The sequence below is a fragment of the Hyalella azteca genome, unplaced genomic scaffold, assembly GCF_000764305.2.
Source record: "Hyalella azteca isolate HAZT.00-mixed unplaced genomic scaffold, Hazt_2.0.2 contig1871, whole genome shotgun sequence".
Taxonomy (NCBI): domain Eukaryota; kingdom Metazoa; phylum Arthropoda; class Malacostraca; order Amphipoda; family Hyalellidae; genus Hyalella; species Hyalella azteca.
The window spans coordinates 184,463-202,530 of NW_025932167.1; the positions used below are offsets into that span (position 1 = coordinate 184,463).

The following is an 18,068-nucleotide window of genomic DNA, read 5'->3' on the forward strand; positions in this document are numbered from 1 at the left end:
ATTTTGATTGTTTCCCTTCTTATATGTTTCCATCCTTACTCGATTTTTGAGGTTCATTTGTTATAAATTATAAATGCGTTATCGTTCCGTTTTTTATTTGATTTAGTGCATCGTAAAATTTTATAGTTCTGCTTAATTATTAATTTTAAATGTTCATAATTTTTTTATCTCATTCCTGTCACGCCGTAGACTCATTCATGTCCTCACCTGCACGCATTACTTGAAGGTTGCAAGATGCTTCTTGGTGATTAAAAGCAAAAATTCCATTTATATTGATGCATCATCAGGAAACATCGTGCAACTGCACTTGAAAGTGCATTTATAATGATATTGAAATACCAGATGTGGAATTGAAGCTCAGTGTGACGTAAATTTGAATTGTTTGCTTGTTACCGCACTCTTCAATTGGTCCGCTGTACTTACCATTCAACTATTCAAAAATATTGTTATATGGCCATATGCTTGTGCCATCACGCATACATCGTACGTAGGCGTATTTTTGTGATGAGGCTAAGCCGCTGAGTCATGTCTAGCCAGGTGCAGTGTCTGGTCGATAAGCTCCCACTGCCGTGCAGCCTGAGTGTAGCTCGGCACACTCACGCTTGTTTCACTCACCATTGCGTGTCTCTTGATCCGAAGCTCAACGAAATGATGGTGTGAGGATCGTGATCCTATGCTATGGTCATGGTCCCAAGTCCACTGTACTAATTTATCTCGAATACTCCAGCATAAAATTATTCTCATCGAAATGTTAGTCTTAGTGATACAACAATTGCTGATGCCAATCCCTAACAATAACTATTTCAATGATTTTAAAAGCAAAGAAGAGGCTAAAAACGTACAGAATTTTTGTTGGAGTACTTTTGGAGACTAATATCCGCTCAAAATTCGAGAATCCATGTAGAACCAATGTGTACTACTAAATTTACAAAGTAGACCAATTAGAAAATTAGAGAAATTATTCAAATAGAATTAAAAGCCACCTAACGGGAAAATACATCCACCTCATTCAGCTGTGCTAAGTCTCACAAAACAACGCGTCGGTGCGGTGCCCGAAGGTGATTTTAAGATTTTAGCTTCCGCGGTTTCGGGCTTTAAAATCTTAGAATCTTGGTATATTTTAAGCTTATGCACTGTTTAGACAACGCTTAATGTTCCTAACCGCTTAATATAATAGATGATCTTTTCTCGGCATTGGTTTTCAATGTTAAATTTGTGATTGCATTTCTACATTTTAGATTTAGTCATTCGAATTTGTTAGTATGCATGTAATCTCGAAGTATGCACTGACGAAATTTCCAAAATGCTGCCACGATAATTAATGCTCATAATTTTTATGGCATTGAATTTTATTTTTAGCTCAATCTCATCAATTTTATGTCAAGATTTTTCCGCTTGCTTTTATTAACGATATTAAATGTGGTGAAGCCTTATAAAATTAAGAATTTTCTGTGAAGACCTAATTCTTTTTACGTTCTTTTATTCATTAGTGCAGCTTTCAATCACTTTCTTATCACAGAATCTATGCTTAAACTTGGATTTTTCAAAATGACACAATTGCCCATTTAATCGTTCTCCATCTTTGATAGTATCAGGTGTTGTGTAAAATTTATGTCGCACTGTTGTTGTAACCTTGAATACTGGACGATTCAGTATTCATTTCAACAAATAAAAATGTTCGAAATGTATAAATGTTAATAAATTATGTTATATCCAAATTGCTGAAATTTTACTTGATTTTTGTGCATTCTGGCGATCACAGCAGGCATTATTGAAGTCAGGAATGCTTTGAGCCGCTGGCTGCGTAATTCCCCATGAGTGTATGGCAAGATTTTACCATGAGCTGTACTTACGCACAGTATTATTGAGCAATATTTCTGCTGTCGCTTCCCACTCTTAAGTCTTCACTAAGCCTTATCATCGCCCTTATGTTAGTATGAAAGTTATATCGCTCGTGCACAATGAATGATTTTAGACAGAGGCCTAAGACAACATGGAATGTCTGCGAACAGAACGTCGCGATGTCTCTCTCTGTGAGCTGGATTTTGCTTTAAAGATTTTTTCACGAAAAGATTCATCATTTTCATTCAAAAAGGATTCATCCTTTTTGTGATTCCTGCGGCGAAGATCGTGTTCGTTCCTTCCTTCCCCTCCTTCTGTCCCAATCAGCTCTACAAACAAAGGGGCTCGACAGAGCCTTTCTCTAATTCTTTATCGACTTTGGTGTTTTCATTTGATGGCTCAGAAAGAAACCGAAAAAAGGAATGAGGATTTCATTGAAAATTATTCATGTTCGTTGCAAATATAGTCTCTTGTTTACTCTCTACTAGAAATCTAGAATGGAGGTAAAATAGCACTATAAATGGATAAGCACAACAGATTCGCAGCATCCATGCGAAATACTAATTTCGTTTACATATCTATTGCGGGGAAAATATTTCATATCCTCACTAACAAATTCTCTCACAAAAATTTGAGTTTTCGCACTGTAGCCTTCACAAAACTTTACCGTATCGTGAACAAAACTTTACCGTATCGTGAACATTAAGTTGTAAGTGAGCATAATGATGAAGAGACGTTTATGCGCAGGCTTTTACACGCGTTATCGCGTTCACGGTCGGCTGGCGTCGCTAACTCACTGTTGGTCGTGGCCGTAGTCCGCCGTATCGGTCCTCGCGCTTCACTGGTTTCCCATCATTTTTTCATGGCAAAATTCGATGCTCTTGCCGTCCTCCGACACCAAATTCTGCTTTGATGCTCAACAAACACCGCTTCGCGAGAGACCGTGTCAGGAGTAAATTCTGCGTGGTCTGAAACACCGAAAAAAGTCGCGTTGATTTTTCACTTTTTATTAAAAAACTTGTTTACCAATCCATATCACTAGGTTTGCGTTCTTAATTTCTCAAGGTTTTGGGCTCATTTTTTTTCAATTGAGAAAAAGGTTTACGAATCATAACTAACGCCACTGATGCTATAATCCCATCCAGTTCCATTGTAACATCACAATTTAGATGAGCTCGCTTACAAGTTTGAGTAAACTCACAATTTAAAAAAAAACACCATTGATACACTACGTCTCTTGAGTATCATGTTACACGTCCTCGGCTTTACATTGGATGCTAAGTCTCGTACGATGCATTGCGTGGTTGGCGGAGTGATGTATGATGCACTGCTGTCACTTGGCTCACTTGGCTTCATGTGGTCTAAGTCAATTGGCCTTTTCACAAGCTATTGGTCCTTATCCTGCGTGCATAGCTTCTCAAGTCACCGCTAGCGTGCACTTCTTGCCTCGAACACAGTTTCTGCAAATGGCTTGCTTTTAATCACATGTCACAAGGAAATAATGATAAAACCCCAAACCAGGTTATACGTGAGCCATGAGCTATCAGACATATTCAGTCGTTCAACGACGTTTTTATCGTGGCGGAAACTGACCGAATATTACTGTGGAAAATATGTATTTTGTCATGAGGCTTCAGGGACCACTGCATTGTGAAACTGAAGCATAGTGTGGCTTCATTCACTTTCAGCTATCGATGAAAATCTTCAGGTCTAAATTCAATCCATTTTATGTCGTATATGGTAGCCAAAAATGTGATAATGAAGAAACACTATATTCACGTATAACAGCTTACCTCTTATGAAATTACTTCAATCAAATCTACTTTTGAGTTTTTATCTGCGGGCAAATCATGATGGCAGAAATAAATAATTTAGTTAGGTATTTGATAGGCGATTCATGCAATGATCATTGAATGATGTCAAAAGCTTGAAGCCCATTTCTCACGATCGTTCCACGACGCAGTAAATGTCTATTCATATCCTGCTCAGAATATATGTCTGAAGACGAGAAGAAGAAGCACTACCAAGACGTTTAGTGCTTTAGATTGTTAACTTCGTGGACTAACTGCAGGGTGATTTAGCCTAATGCACGATAATTGCTTACTGTCCAAGGCCCATACTTTCAAAAAAAGTTAAGAGATCGCAAGTACATCAGCCAATCATTGACGGCATTTCAAGCAAAATCCACCAATCATAGACAAGGAAATAGGGCGTAAGTACTTACGTTCACTTAGCGAATTTTGAAAGTATGGCCCCAAATCTTCCCATTAACAGATCTCACTTGATAATGGGCTCGATAATTCCATCGCGAGAATAAATTAATTAAGTAACATGAATTGATTATCAAGCTATTAGGCGCGTTTAAAGTTTCTGTTTCTCCCACAGTATTCATTCGTTCAGGATGTTCTCAGCGCTAGCTGAACTTTGTTATTCCTCAACCCGTACCACCTGAAATTTCTTAGCGCAGAATTAATGGTACGCGAACCACAGTCTTGTTCATGGTACTTTTCTTTCATTCGTGGTATCATGATACCATGAATGGTACTTTCATTCAATGATACCATTTCATGGTATCATTGTTTGGGAATTTTCCTAGTCCACTCTCTTTCCTCACTAGGTACTTTTCTTACTGCCTTCGAAGTGCAGACTCATGGTACCTCGTGTTCAAAATTAGACCTCGTTCTTCTGAATTATTAGCGCCCTGGGCCTATACTTTCAAAAAAAGTCAAGAGATCGTAAGTTCATCAGCCAATCATTGACGGCCTTTCAAGCAAAATCCACCAATCATAGACAAGAAAATAGAGCGAAAGTACTTACGTTCACTTAGCGAGTTTTGAAAGTATGGCCCCTGTTCCGAGTCTACGATAAAGTGGTGGAAAGTGTGTTCTGCGCCGGAATGTTTTCTGCTGTCGTAATATAGATGTTATTAGTTATCGGAATACTGTATTAATGTTTGTGTACGCCTTCAGTGTATAAGCAAAAGATCTTATTGTAAATCCGATATTTTGCTGGTGTTTTCTAACTTAGCGGCAATTATTCAGGGAACGCGGCATTTTTTCGAATTTCTGCACGACAAATAGCTACTCATTTATCTGTAGCCTTTCATGGCAATAAATAATCTGTCCCTACTCGTTAAAGTGACGACGAGTTGCAAGCTCCAGCGTATAGGCGTGTCCGTTTGAGGATGGCATGAATTTTTCAAAGGCTCTAGTCCGTGCCAACTTGGGGGCTAGGCGCGGGAAGTTTTGGTGTCTGAGCCCCAAGCTTCCCTCGTTAAGGCTTTAAAGGGGAAGTGCGGGTATACACACTGCACTGCTATATGCCACCTGTAGCTCCAGCTGCCATCGCTCAGCTGCGAGCGCAAGCAACGTCAAGTGCTTGCATCTCGGCAAATATGATACACAATGCTGTGTTGGAATATCATTTATTTTTTGCTTTTTCATCCGAGCAGAGGGCAAATTTATAATACTTCGGTTGAAGTAAAACGCTTTTCATCTTTAAATCGATGCCGTTGATAGCGTATAATTATTTTTTGCTATAACTCTCATAACTTCAGTTGCGCTGTTTGGTTTAGGCTCAAGCTCAAGTTGAGGAAGTGATGTTAGAATATCAGTGAAGTGAAGGGTACGCCGTAACAAGTATTTCGACGACACGACCGTATCAAAGACAATGTGCGCGTATTTTACCTCGGTTCCTTCTGTTATTTCCTTTTTTACGTAAGTGAGTTCGCGGCGCTAAATCCACTATCTATTCAATAGTATTAGAGGTGCTAAATCCGCTTCTCAATATTACCCCTCGGTTTCTTCTGTTATTTCCTTAATTTACTTAGTGAAATCGTTTCGCTATACCCACCATCAATTCAATGGTATTAGAGGTGCTAAATCCGCTTCTAAATTTATGTCAATTAATTACTGTATCCTTCCTTTGAACGTGATATCGGTATAGCGGCGATATATGTTCATATATTTAATCAACGTGAGGTGTGACCCGTCCAGGAATGTTGAAGAAGTCTTGGTGCAACTCTAATATAAATCTTTAGGACAAGCTCTCCCCCTCCTACTTGATAACTACCAAATAAATTTTTTGTGGGAAATATTATAAATCATACTCGCTCGAAAGTGTACAAATCAGGCGTCTTTCAGTGACGTACCCTGTACCCTATTGCATTTAATTAATTATATTTGCGCATAAATTATATTGTAGAAAAATTACGTAAATTGTTTCTAATTGAAATGATGCAATGAAATTTTTTTTAATTGATTAAAATTAAAAAAAAATGACGAAATTTTTTTTCCCCAGGTTCGTCAGATGGAAGATAGACTAGCGTGGAGCTCTCCAAGCAGCGCCCTGCCTGCGCCTGCAGGAGACGAAGGTGGTGGCTCTGCCTCACGTGGCGAGGCTGGGGGAGGCACCACTGACGTGGTCATCACCTCTCTCACCACACAAGTAGAGGAACAGGTCAGTTTTATGTGCTGTGCCTTCAGTTGTACGTGCTATGCCTTCAGTTATACGTGCTATGCCTTCAGTTATACGTGCTATGCCTTCAGTTACTATATGTACGTGCTATGCCTTCAGTTATACGTGCTATGCCTTCAGTTATACATTAATGAATGAGTCTCTATTGTTTCTACAACCTTTGGTTTATACTTTCATTCGTTTCTACAATCTTCAGTGAGCATTTAGACATAAATGAAGTTGCTCTTTCTAACTGCAGGAACTCGATGGGGCACGTATTTCGACCGTGATGTTTGTATAATTATATATGAAATTAACTTGATTTTTTGAAGAACATACCTATTTAAAAATTGTTGTTTTTTCTAATTGTCGAAAAAACCTTGAAATTTTACTTCGAGAATCATGCTTTCAATGTATGAATTTTATGTTTTTGATCCATTTTTTTTCAAATGAGATATTTTTGTGCCCTCGATGTACCACTAGCTTGCTTGATATGTTGTGTCCTCCATGTAATGATTCTGAAGTGATGACATTGTTACAGCGGCAGCTGCGGCTACAGGACGCGCGCAAGGTGGAGGCCAAAGCCGCTAAGATCAAGGAGTGGGTCACCAATAAGTTGAGGGAGGTGAGAAGTGGGTCAGCAATAAGCTTAGGGAGGTGAGAAGTGGGTCACCAATAAGCTTAGGGTGGTGAGTTCGTTTGCCAAGGCATTCATTCGCTAGTTAACGCCATGATTAGCATCTTGTTTAAACGTAGCAGATACTTAACTTTTATGTTTTAATCAAATTTACAATTACTGAAAGAAAAATTGTATTTAATTTTTGGAATTCCCCACTCGTTTTTCAGTGTCACAGAATTCTAGCATTAAAGTAAAATTTCGAGGTAATATCGCGACACGATGACTACGGTATCGTAAATACGCACCTGGACAGCCCATAAATATTTGCGACGCGTGGCTTCAAACACAATAACGAACTTTGACAAATAAAAATTACTAATAGGATAGCCCGTATAGCACGAGACATATTATTACTGCAATTTTGGAGGAAATGAAGCTAATAAAGATGAAGCTAAAGTATATTAATTAAGGAAAGGCCCATTCAAGCCAACATTGTATTGCTTCCATTTTACTCTGGTTCATAACGGGATGCCAGCACTGGCAACGTAAATTGTTCGAATGATTATCATGCATAAACTCTAATGCGTACAGAACCTGCTAGGTTTGCTGTCACCTCTACAGTGTGGGTGCATTCAAAGTACGGGACTTGATATTGAAATGAATTATCGATTGTATACGCATTCCTGCATGCTAATGTCTTTCCATTGCCATTTGTAATGTTTGATTGATGGTAAACGCGTATCCTACACATTTCCTCCAGCCTATTGATCCGTGTTTTTTGTTGTTTTTGCCATAAAGAACACCATGGAATTTTGATTGTGGGCCTGTGTTTGAGTATGTTGTGAGAGTGATTGTTGAGGTGGTTCGAGACGTAACTGGTTCGGTTTGCTGTTGAATGTTGCAGCAGCACCTTCACGACTATTCTTTTAGCGCATTTTCTCATTTATGGAAAAAAGGCGCTATTGTGCTCACACTGTCCGTCCGTCCGTCCGTCCGACTGTCTGTCTGTTTGTCCGTCTGTCTGTCTGTCCGTCTGTCTGTCTGTCCGTCTGTCTGTCTGTCCGTCTGTCTGTCTGTCCGTCTGTCTGTCTGTCCGTCTGTCTGTCCTTCTCTTCGTTTGTACGTCCGTCCGTCCGTGACTTCACGTTTTCATCGACGAGAAAATGCGCTCTCTGTCACACACTGCAGTGAGTACTGAGTTATATTTTATTACGCGTTCAGCTGGAGGTGCAGAACGCAGTGCTGCGTGAGCAGAACGCTAAATGCAACGTTCAGCTGGAGCTGCTCAGAGGCCGTCTCGCTCAGCTCTCTTCCCTGCACGCTGACCAGGAGACACAGGTTTGCTCTTAGCAAATATTAATAAATGATCAGGGTAATCATTCATTTCATAGCATGATCCCTGTGAAAACGTTGTGCTTTTACATGAATACAGTAAAAAATAAACAATTTTTAATGTTATAATAAATCATTCTCGAAAATATACGAAACTCATTTATTTGTACACGCATGGCGATTGGAAACATGGGATAGATATTTTATTGCAAAGCTATCATTCAAGATTGCTCTTTTAAAGCGGATTCCCGTTTGATTCTTAAACTATCGCGGGGAAATCTAAATTTTGGTAACTATACCCACCGCCAATTTCTAACGTCCTGTCCATCCAGTGAATTTATGAAAAATTCCTGAAGAGCGATAAATTTTTATTGTTTATACCTGTGAGATAATCTTAACAGTGGGTTAAGTAATACGAGGGCTAAATAATTGTTTTTTGGGGGATTTGAAGGTTCCGACCTTAAATAATTGAAATAAATAGTTACATAACATGTGGCACGTTGATGTTGCTTGCAAAATTTCTCTTAATATATTTATATTACCTTCTTAAAACAAAATAAATACTTATTAAGTTGTACATATAAGACTGATCATCGAATTGTGTTGAGCTCCACGTGTTGAATCGCCCTCCACTCGCTGTTACGTGTGGTTGCCTCATGTTTAAATTAATGCTTCAGATTTGCTGGATTTTTCTACAGTGTTTGACGTTTTCATGTGATCTGTATTCCTAATCGACATGCGATACGCAATCCTGAAAAAGAAAAAAGCTAAAATTGGCAGATATTTAAATTTAGTTTTCTTTCTAAAGGAATAATTTTTTTTCATGTTGGAGATACGACAAAACTAAAATTAAGCCAACTAAGGAATTCAATTGCTTCGACTTCTTTATCTGTATTGCAGTAATCCTACTTTGGCTTCGTGCTAAGTAAATAGAGCTTGGCAATAGAATCTGCATTTATCGCTAGGCTAAATTTTTTATATGTATTACTTGTGTAAAAACATAATTGTACCTGAACAGCAAGAATATTTATCTCTTAGCTTGAGAGCCCACTAGTGTATTATATAACCCATAGCTAGAATAAATGTTTAGATCGGTGCGTATCAACCTGAGTGGCAGCTAGCTCATTGAAGCGTCTATAATGCTGGAACTTGTTAGTTGTTATAACTTGTTGATATAACGTGATGTTATAACCTGTTGCCATAACCTGTTCTTATAACCGATAGCCCACATTTTTATGCATCGGTAAATAATCAATCTTCCTTCTATAATTCGACACTTGTGAATGCAAGAGCTTACTCGTACTCTGTGCATTACCTGTATTTATTTGCAACCATGCATGAGCTAGAGAAGGTTGATAAGCACTTAATGAGATGGTGATAGATTATTCTAACATTAGTGAACCTCCTCCCTGACTCTGTATGGCAGCTCAAATGGAAGCGTCGGTCCCTTAGTCTACCCAAGGTACGACCTCTAAAGCTTCCCATTTTCCCCTTATCATTATGTTAGATTATATTTATTTTTGTGTTTCCCTGTTCTGTATAACCTACCGATGTCGCATGCTACTCGCTCATTTGTTTCTGCTTCCCAAATGGTTTCATTATTTCCCAGTTGTTCAGTTTTCTCTGATTCATTGAGCCGACGTTCGAATTTCATACACTCGAGCTGCTCGTTAACTCTTGATGATCACTGCTATTTGGTTCGCTCGTTGTGGCAATTCATTGTTGTTTTCACTTGGACTCACAACAGCTCATTCTTTCTTTTGAGTTGTACTTATTTCCTAAAATGCACAACTTTAATGTTTATTCTATCTATTCTCATTCTATTTTTTCCGAAATTCCAGTTTTCATTTCACCCACTCGCTCTGAGCTTGTAACAATTGCGATACCGTATCATTCAAACGCGCCTACAAGATTTGCATGAACTTAGTTGTTTTCGATAAATAGCTAAATTTTGATGTTTATTGCACTTTATATAAACCGCTTAAACCTCTTCAAAGTTTATAAATACTTTTCTTTTCATTAGTCATGCATGCCCAATCATCGCGCTTTTTGAAGATTTGATTGAAAATTTGACGAAGTTTTCGCGCCAAACTATTTTTGTGAGTAGTGTTTTTTTAATGTTTCGTCAAAAATGATAATAATAATAATAATAATAATAATACAATACTAATGCAGTCGAATACAGTCTGTTGGATAGCCTGCTGTATCCATAACTTTCGCAGGGATTCTGAACAGGACCTTTATCGTCTTCACTTCAACCGATTGAGTTGATAACTTATGAATTAGTTCTGCCGATTGACCGATAACTTAGTTACCGGTATTTCCTTCAGTTATTTGATAACCGATTGACCGATAACTTAGTTATCGGTAGTTCCACCGGTTAATTTATAAACGATTGGCCGATAACTTAGTTACCGGTTATCGGTAGTTCCACCGGTTAGTTGATAACAGATTGGCCGAAAACTTAGAAATTGTTTCCAGAGCGTTGCTGATGCGTAGTACTTCGTGTTCAAGTTTATCATAATCTTTATCGATCTAGATTATTATGTCCATTCTACAAAGCAACGTTTTTTCTGAAACAATGCTTTGTCTTTCTTTTTGGTTTCCTTTCTCTGTAACGAGTTCCATTGAATTGATGTGAAATGTTATTTCAAGCGAGCAGTCAAGTTAAATTGAATCATTTAAAAAATCATTTGATTGATGTCTGATGCCTCATTTGTGATTGAATAATTCTTGGGTTAGAATTTCGCGATCTGAAGCGTTAAGTGTACTGAGTTTGTGTGTAACTGATAACTGGGCACGGCAGGAGAGCGGGCACGGTGGGTACGACGGTGTGGTCGAGGATGTGGTGGGCGGTGAGGTGCCCGAGACCGGCCTCTACATGCCCGCTCGGCCCTCCACGCTGGGCAGAGATCGCCGCAGCAAGTCAAGGTATTGCATCACTGAGCACTTACTATCCCTATATAAACCTTACCATCACTATATATATCTTACGATCTCTATATATACCTTACCATCACTATATATGCCTTACCATCACAATAATATAACTAAAAACCTCAATCTTGTATCTTAACATTTGCAATACTATATCTTAACATCACAGTAAAATCACTCGCCATCTCAATTTTATACCTTGCAATCACAATCTTATACTTTACCATCACAATCTAATACCTTGCAATCGTAATCCTATTCCTCACAATCAAAATCTTATTCCTTTTCATTTTAATCAGATGCAATCAGTGTCTTGCACATTTTTTCTCATTCTTATACCTTACGATCGCAGTCTTATGTCTTATCATAAAAACCTTATGCCTTATCTTATTCAGAACTGCCGGTGAGTGCGTTAACTTGAATATGATCGTGCTGTACTACAATCTATGCTCATGTCGCCAGACAAATGCGTCTGCTCAAATGTGCTCCTGCATTTGTTCATGTTCAAGCCGTATTTTACCCGAGAACATGCATGTTGGAGACTGAATCTTGCTACGTGTGTTCTGGCAAAATAGCGTTGCAGATTTTACGATCCAGAATCACTTTCATGTCGCAAAATATTTCTTCAAAATAGTTCTAATCCAGTATTCTTCCAGCCTCTTCTATATTCCGTTTTTATGTCGGCTACCTGGCAGCTTGGAGCCATTAACTTGTTGATTTTTGGTGTAGTTGTCCACTTAAGTTGTTATTGAAAGGCATAAAAATGACTTGATATTTTACTGGCCTCAATTGAACCGGTTAGAAATGTTTTAACATTTGATTATTATTTGTAGTGTTTCAAACCAGATCCCTGATTAAGTGTTGGAGACGTTTTTGACTTTTTGTTGATACTCGCGTTGACATCAATATATGCCATATTTAAAGCCTTGAAACCTGTTTGGTGTTGCTTAGGTCGCCCAACAGCATACGCAGGGCGAGCTCCAGCGACACTGACGCCAACTACGCAGACCAAAACCGCAACAATGCACTCCACCCACACCACCGTCATCACCACCATCATCACCACCAGCAGCACCTGCACCACATGCATCAGTCACCTCAACACTACGCGCATCTCAATCAGTCACCACAACACCTGCCTCATCATCAATCACCACAACACCTACCTCATCATCAGTCCCCACAACACCTACCTCATCATCAATCACCACAACTAACACACCATCAATCACCACACCTGCAACACCATCCCTCACCACAACACAGCAGTCTTCTTCTCAACGGCCGCAATAGTCCGGCATCACTGCGACTTTCTAACGTCTCCGAAAACTCCAACAAAAATCGTCGTGTCACTCCTAGGGACTCGAGAGTAGACTCTGGGTCTGTAGACCTTGAGACTCCTCAGAGCATGAGTCCTAAGAGTCCTCTGGAAGCGATGCTGAACAGCCTGACTCACAGCTCTGGCAGTCTAAGTCTCACACACAGCAGCAACGGTAGTCTACCACGCAGCAATCGTGCGTGCGACAGCCCGCGCAAACCTGTCCCGCAGCCACGCACAACCAAGCCTGGCCTACCAGGCACCAGTTCTACTCACCACTCAGGAGTTGGCTTCCCAAGCACTCATAGTTTAGATCAGCAGCAGCAACAACAGTCGCATAGCCTCAGCCACAGTGCGGACAGCCTCAACAGTTCGGCGGAACGAGCGTCTAGACTCTCAAGAGGAGAGGACGGTCATGGCAATGAGTACAGCGAGATCTACACCCCCAGCAAGGAGTGGCCGGGAGGAGGCGAAACTAATGGGGAAAAACCACCTACGCCTCCTTTGCATCGCTTCCCTTCCTGGGAGAGCAGAATATATCAGGTGAGACGCGGTACTGTTAGGTTTTACTTCGCGGTCTTTGGTTGAACTAGATTACTGATGAAGGGTAATGTTTCTACTACTTTATTATTACGATACATTCACAAAATGTGAATTACGCACTAAATTGATGTAGAAAAATTGTACTCCTCATCGATTGTCCGATTCTGATTTCAGTACATCATCATAATTCATGTTTCAACTAATGAAAATAGTATTTGACATAAAAATACATGTATATGTTGGTTATTGATTGTTGTAACGGCATCCCTCGTAAACCCATCGATGGCATGGTCTCCAGTCGCTCGTACGCAACACGTCTGCTTAGTGCTATTTCACATGTCCTAACACCATTAACTCCTTGCGTATTCAAAACCTAAGGACTACTAGTTCTCCCAAGAGGGACTGTACCAACACATGCCAGTCTCGTTGCATTAACACGCACCCCGCCTTCAGGTCGCCCAGGAAGGACTCTCCCGCCACAGCGGCATGTGTGGAGGCAGCAGCGACGGCAGCTTCACGGGGGAGACGCGTGGTGGCGGCCGTCGCTCTTCAGGCTTGGGCAGTTATCCTGAGATCCACGTGCCTGTCTATGCTGCTGTCAAAGGGGTACGTGACTGTCAACATTGTTATCATTGAGAACAGTCACATGAATTTTGTACTTCTGAATTGTTTTTAATTACGATAACTATGTATGCGCCATGGTTGTGAAGTACTGTGTTCTATACGGCAGCGTGCCAGCCAGATCCGATCTGTCCCGTTCACCGGCGACTCGTCAGACTCGTCCGACAATGAGGACCATTGTATGGGGGGAGGCAGTGGGGCTGGCGGGCTCTCTTCCCACACTCCCTCTTCTGCTGACTCTTCCTCTTCTTCACCTTCGAAGAGCAAAACTTCTTCTCTGTCTCCTGCCAAGCTGTCTGGGTCATCGCCCTCGAGGAGCATGAGAAGAGGTGAAGGTTTGAAGCCAGGCTTCAAGGGGCATGTTTATGACGATAATTTGTGTGGGCAATGAATTTGGAATTTTTGTCATTGCACTTGATTTTATTTTCAACGGAAGGTTTATAATCTCGTTGTGGTTCTCATTCTTTCCTTGTTCGTTGGAATTTGCTTGTTGAACGAACTGCAGGGCGATCGGGACCGAAAAAAGTAATTTCTACTCATTATGATCGAATGTAACGGGTTCGTTATACCGGACTCATTTCTATCTTTTACTGTTATTAAATAAAAGCCTTATTTAATGGTATCATCTCGTGTACCGAGTTCTTGTTCGCCCTGTGGGAGTTCTTGTTCGCTCCGTGCTTGGTGCAATGAATGCACACCAATTATTAATGAAATATGCAATTCATCTATACGTGTGAGCATCACGTTCCAATTTTTGCAGTGTTATTCATGTTTAATTTCTGAAGGATATTTTCTTTGCCTGTGTTTTAGTTAAACTTGGTTCGTATAGAATCCCAGTCAGAGAAATGGTTCCTCAATGGTTCGAGTGATGCGGACCCTAACTTCTATTATATTTTTTTTTTTCACAAAATGAGTTTATGGCTATCCGCTCATAATTACGTCATTTATTTGAATTCTTATTCCGTCTATTCTGGCGCCATAATCTTATCTAGTTACCTAGTTTTATTTCATCTATTTATGTTTTTACTCTGTTTGTCGCTGTGTACAACGCATCATCCTTCAGTTTGCATTGGCTTTAAATTCCACTGCCTCTTAAACGTTTATACGTTCCTCCCACACCCGCCTGCTGGTGTCAGCATTCCCACCTTCATGTCTCGTGTCTTCCTTATGCCTGCTGGTGTCAGCATTCCCTCCTTCATGTCTCGTGTCCTCCTTACGCCTGCTGATGTCAGCATTCCCTCCTTCATGTCTCGTGTCCTCCTTACGCCTGCTGGCGTCAGCATTCCCTCCTTCTTCATGTCTCGTGTAATCCTTACGCCTGCTGGTGTCAGCATTCCCTACTTCTTCATGTCTCGTGTCCTCCTTACGCCTGCTGGTGTCAGCATTCCCTACTTCTTCATGTCTCGTGTCCCCCTTACGCCTGCTGGTGTCAGCATTCCCTCCTTCATGTCTCGTGTCCCCCTTACGCCTGCTGGTGTCAGCATTCCCACCTTCATGTCTCGTGTCCCCTCCGTCCCTCTCGTCCCATGTCCCTATATTGCCTGACGTGTTTGTCCCGTCCCGTAGAGCCTCGAGTGTCCCAAGCAACTGTCCCTGACGACTGCCGTCTGAGCGTCCCACATTCCGGTATGTTATTCTGATTTTTGGCAAAGCTTTACTTCCCTTCCATAAAAATCGACTTAATATCAAACAATTCCTCGGTAATGGCTGCTGGATCATGAATCTTCTTATTAACCCACCCTCATTGCACTGCAACTAATCAGAGTATAACTGAGCTTGCCATTCACTACTGTAAGACTAAACCTCACAGCTAAGATTTTCAAACGATTTTCCGCGGATACACTCAAAAAAATATAACTCAGTACTCACTGCAGTGAGTGACGGAGAGCGCATTTTCTCGTCGACGAAAACGTGAAGTCTCGGACGGACGGACGGACGGACAGACGAACATGGCGAGCACAATAGTGCATTTTTCCATAAATGAGAAAATGCGCTAAAACGAGTGAAACTTAGCGCAAATAAAGCGATGCACTTTTTGCCTTGTTATATGTGTCATCCTGACCTAGTTTGCCCCTGGTAAAAGGACGTATCAGTGCTACGTGCATGAAGTGTGTCATTATTTTGAGAAAGTGACCCATTCATTTTTCGTACCGTAGCTTCACGGGCGCTGGGTTGTGAAAGAGTCTCGTTAGATTGTTCTTTATCTCCAGATCTGCATGTTATCGGAGAGTTAAATTGTGAATTTTTCGCTTCCAGTATCTGTGCAGGCTCCCTTAACAACTTCAATATGACTGCAATCGTATTAATTCCATTCACTTATAGGTTCTTTTCGCAACAGGATCTTCACTACTTGATCTAAGACTCATCTTTACTATCTCGATCTCATTCATGCAACTCTTGGTTGCTTTGAAATTCACTTAACGTTAATGCTGAAACATTTCTTCACTTATTCTCAACACCATCCTCCAGAGCGTCAGTATATCAGTGGCTATTTGTGCTGTTGGTGGTAAATGAATGTAAAAGTTGGTGGTAAATGAATGTATAAGTCATTATATTTGCCAAAGAGAACATTTCTGGTAGCACTCGCCAGTCAAGGCTTATCAGCTAACCATGTTTGCGACTTTCATATATTTTCAACTTGACTGTTGAAACAAAATTAAATCATTCATCTGTTATGGCAATGGAAATAAATAAATATTTGTACTCTTACTATTATTTAACCTTGTTTTATCAGAGCACTGTGGACTATTTTGTATTTGTCTAGAATTTTATTTTTTTTCGAGTCTATGATAATTATATATATGTTTTATAACGAATAAAGTAAAATCGATCAGCACACTGTACTAATTAAATCTATGCATTTTAAATGTTCCTCTATCATACAAACGCTCAACGTTCCGTGAGTTATCTTAAACTCAGCACATATTTATCATATGAGCCGAGTTTAAATAAATATATATATATTAAATATTATGTATTTAATCACTCCTTCAGACATCTTGTTCGAGTCTGGCCTGTCGGACGACTATGCCATCCCTCTCGAGCCGAGTTTAAATATTATATATTAAATGTTATATATTAAATATTAAGTATTTTATCACTGCTTCAGACATCTCGTTCGAGTCTGGCCTGTCGGACGACTACGCCATCCCCCCCGACGCCCGCAGTGAGAGTTTATCATTCGACACGACGCTGCCACTGAGCGCCCGTAACTCCTGTCTCGACCACACCATCAACACTACCCCGCGCACCAGCAGCCTAGAGCCTGCTAACGCACCTACGCCTTCACATACGCTCGCTAACAGCACGTAAGTACAACGAGATTTTTTTAATTAAGTTATTTCGTTCAGGTAATTATTGGAAATGCTCTTGAATTATCGGTTAGGCCTCACATACGCTCTCTAGGCCTCACATACGCTCGCCAACAGCACGTCAGTACAACGCAATTTTTCAATTACTTTGTTTCATTCAGATCATAATTGTAATTGCTCTTGCATCCTCAGTTAGGTTCGGTTAACGTGATGTATGGTTAGCCGCAATCGCTAATATAGAACGAAGCACCACCGCTTTGATAATTACTTTGAAATTTTCTAAAGTTCTTGTCGATCTACGAAGCAAAGCTCTACGCGAAGCAAAATTAGAACTATAATTTTTGATTTCTTCAGTGTTCACCCTTATAAATTTCTGTTTGAGTTCACTAGTATTATTTGATAGAGTTCAGGCTTATATGAAGCAAGTCACAAGAGGGAATGTTTGTGATGAATTTAGCGACTAAGATATTTAAAAATTTGAATTCGATGAAATATTGAATCTCTAATTTCGCCAGAACTCCGCGATCGCGTTCTCAATATATACCTACAGATATTGAACTGTATTATTACCAATTATATTATTTATAATAATATGTCATTATTCCCATATGATTGTTGTTATCAGTTGTGGCGGCAGCGTGGGCAGTGTAGGTGGCATGGTGTCACCCCGACCAGACAGTCTCGAGAAGAGCGGCTACCTCACCAAACTCGGCGGTAAACTCAAGACGTGGCGCAAGAGATACTTCGTACTCAAGGACGGCACGCTCTCGTACTGGAAGAGTCAGGTCAGCTTAGGGGCCTTTGCTTAGTTTTGTTGTGGTCTTAGTTCCTAAAGAAACTCCTCAAAAAAAAAACGAACCAACGACTTATGTACAGTATAACTATACTGTACTTAAGTCGTTGGTTCGTTTTTTCTAGTGATCATATTGACAACGTCTGAGCATAATTCGAAAATTAGTTTATCTTAACGAGTCTGGTGTGTTGCCAAATATTTGTCTGGAGATTTGGATTTTCTAGAGCGAAAAATCGTATAGTGAGTGTTAAATTGTGATACCCCCACCATATTGTATTTTAACAAATAAGACTGATT

The 18,068-nt window shown here is 40.2% G+C and overlaps 1 protein-coding gene across 1 annotated transcript in view; it reads left to right on the forward strand.

Moving 5' to 3' along the window:
• Nucleotides 1-18,068, forward strand: part of LOC108676342 (uncharacterized protein CG43867) — a 208,250-nt gene that overhangs the window by 175,496 nt on the left and 14,686 nt on the right. Inside the window, exons 5-14 of the mRNA XM_047884219.1 lie at nt 6,142-6,300; nt 6,839-6,922; nt 8,138-8,254; nt 9,675-9,710; nt 11,055-11,179; nt 12,137-13,046; nt 13,500-13,652; nt 13,777-13,996; nt 16,777-16,975; nt 17,604-17,763. Of these exons, the coding sequence (XP_047740175.1) occupies nt 6,142-6,300; nt 6,839-6,922; nt 8,138-8,254; nt 9,675-9,710; nt 11,055-11,179; nt 12,137-13,046; nt 13,500-13,652; nt 13,777-13,996; nt 16,777-16,975; nt 17,604-17,763 (2,163 nt within the window). The remainder of the gene's footprint in view (nt 1-6,141; nt 6,301-6,838; nt 6,923-8,137; nt 8,255-9,674; nt 9,711-11,054; nt 11,180-12,136; nt 13,047-13,499; nt 13,653-13,776; nt 13,997-16,776; nt 16,976-17,603; nt 17,764-18,068) is intronic.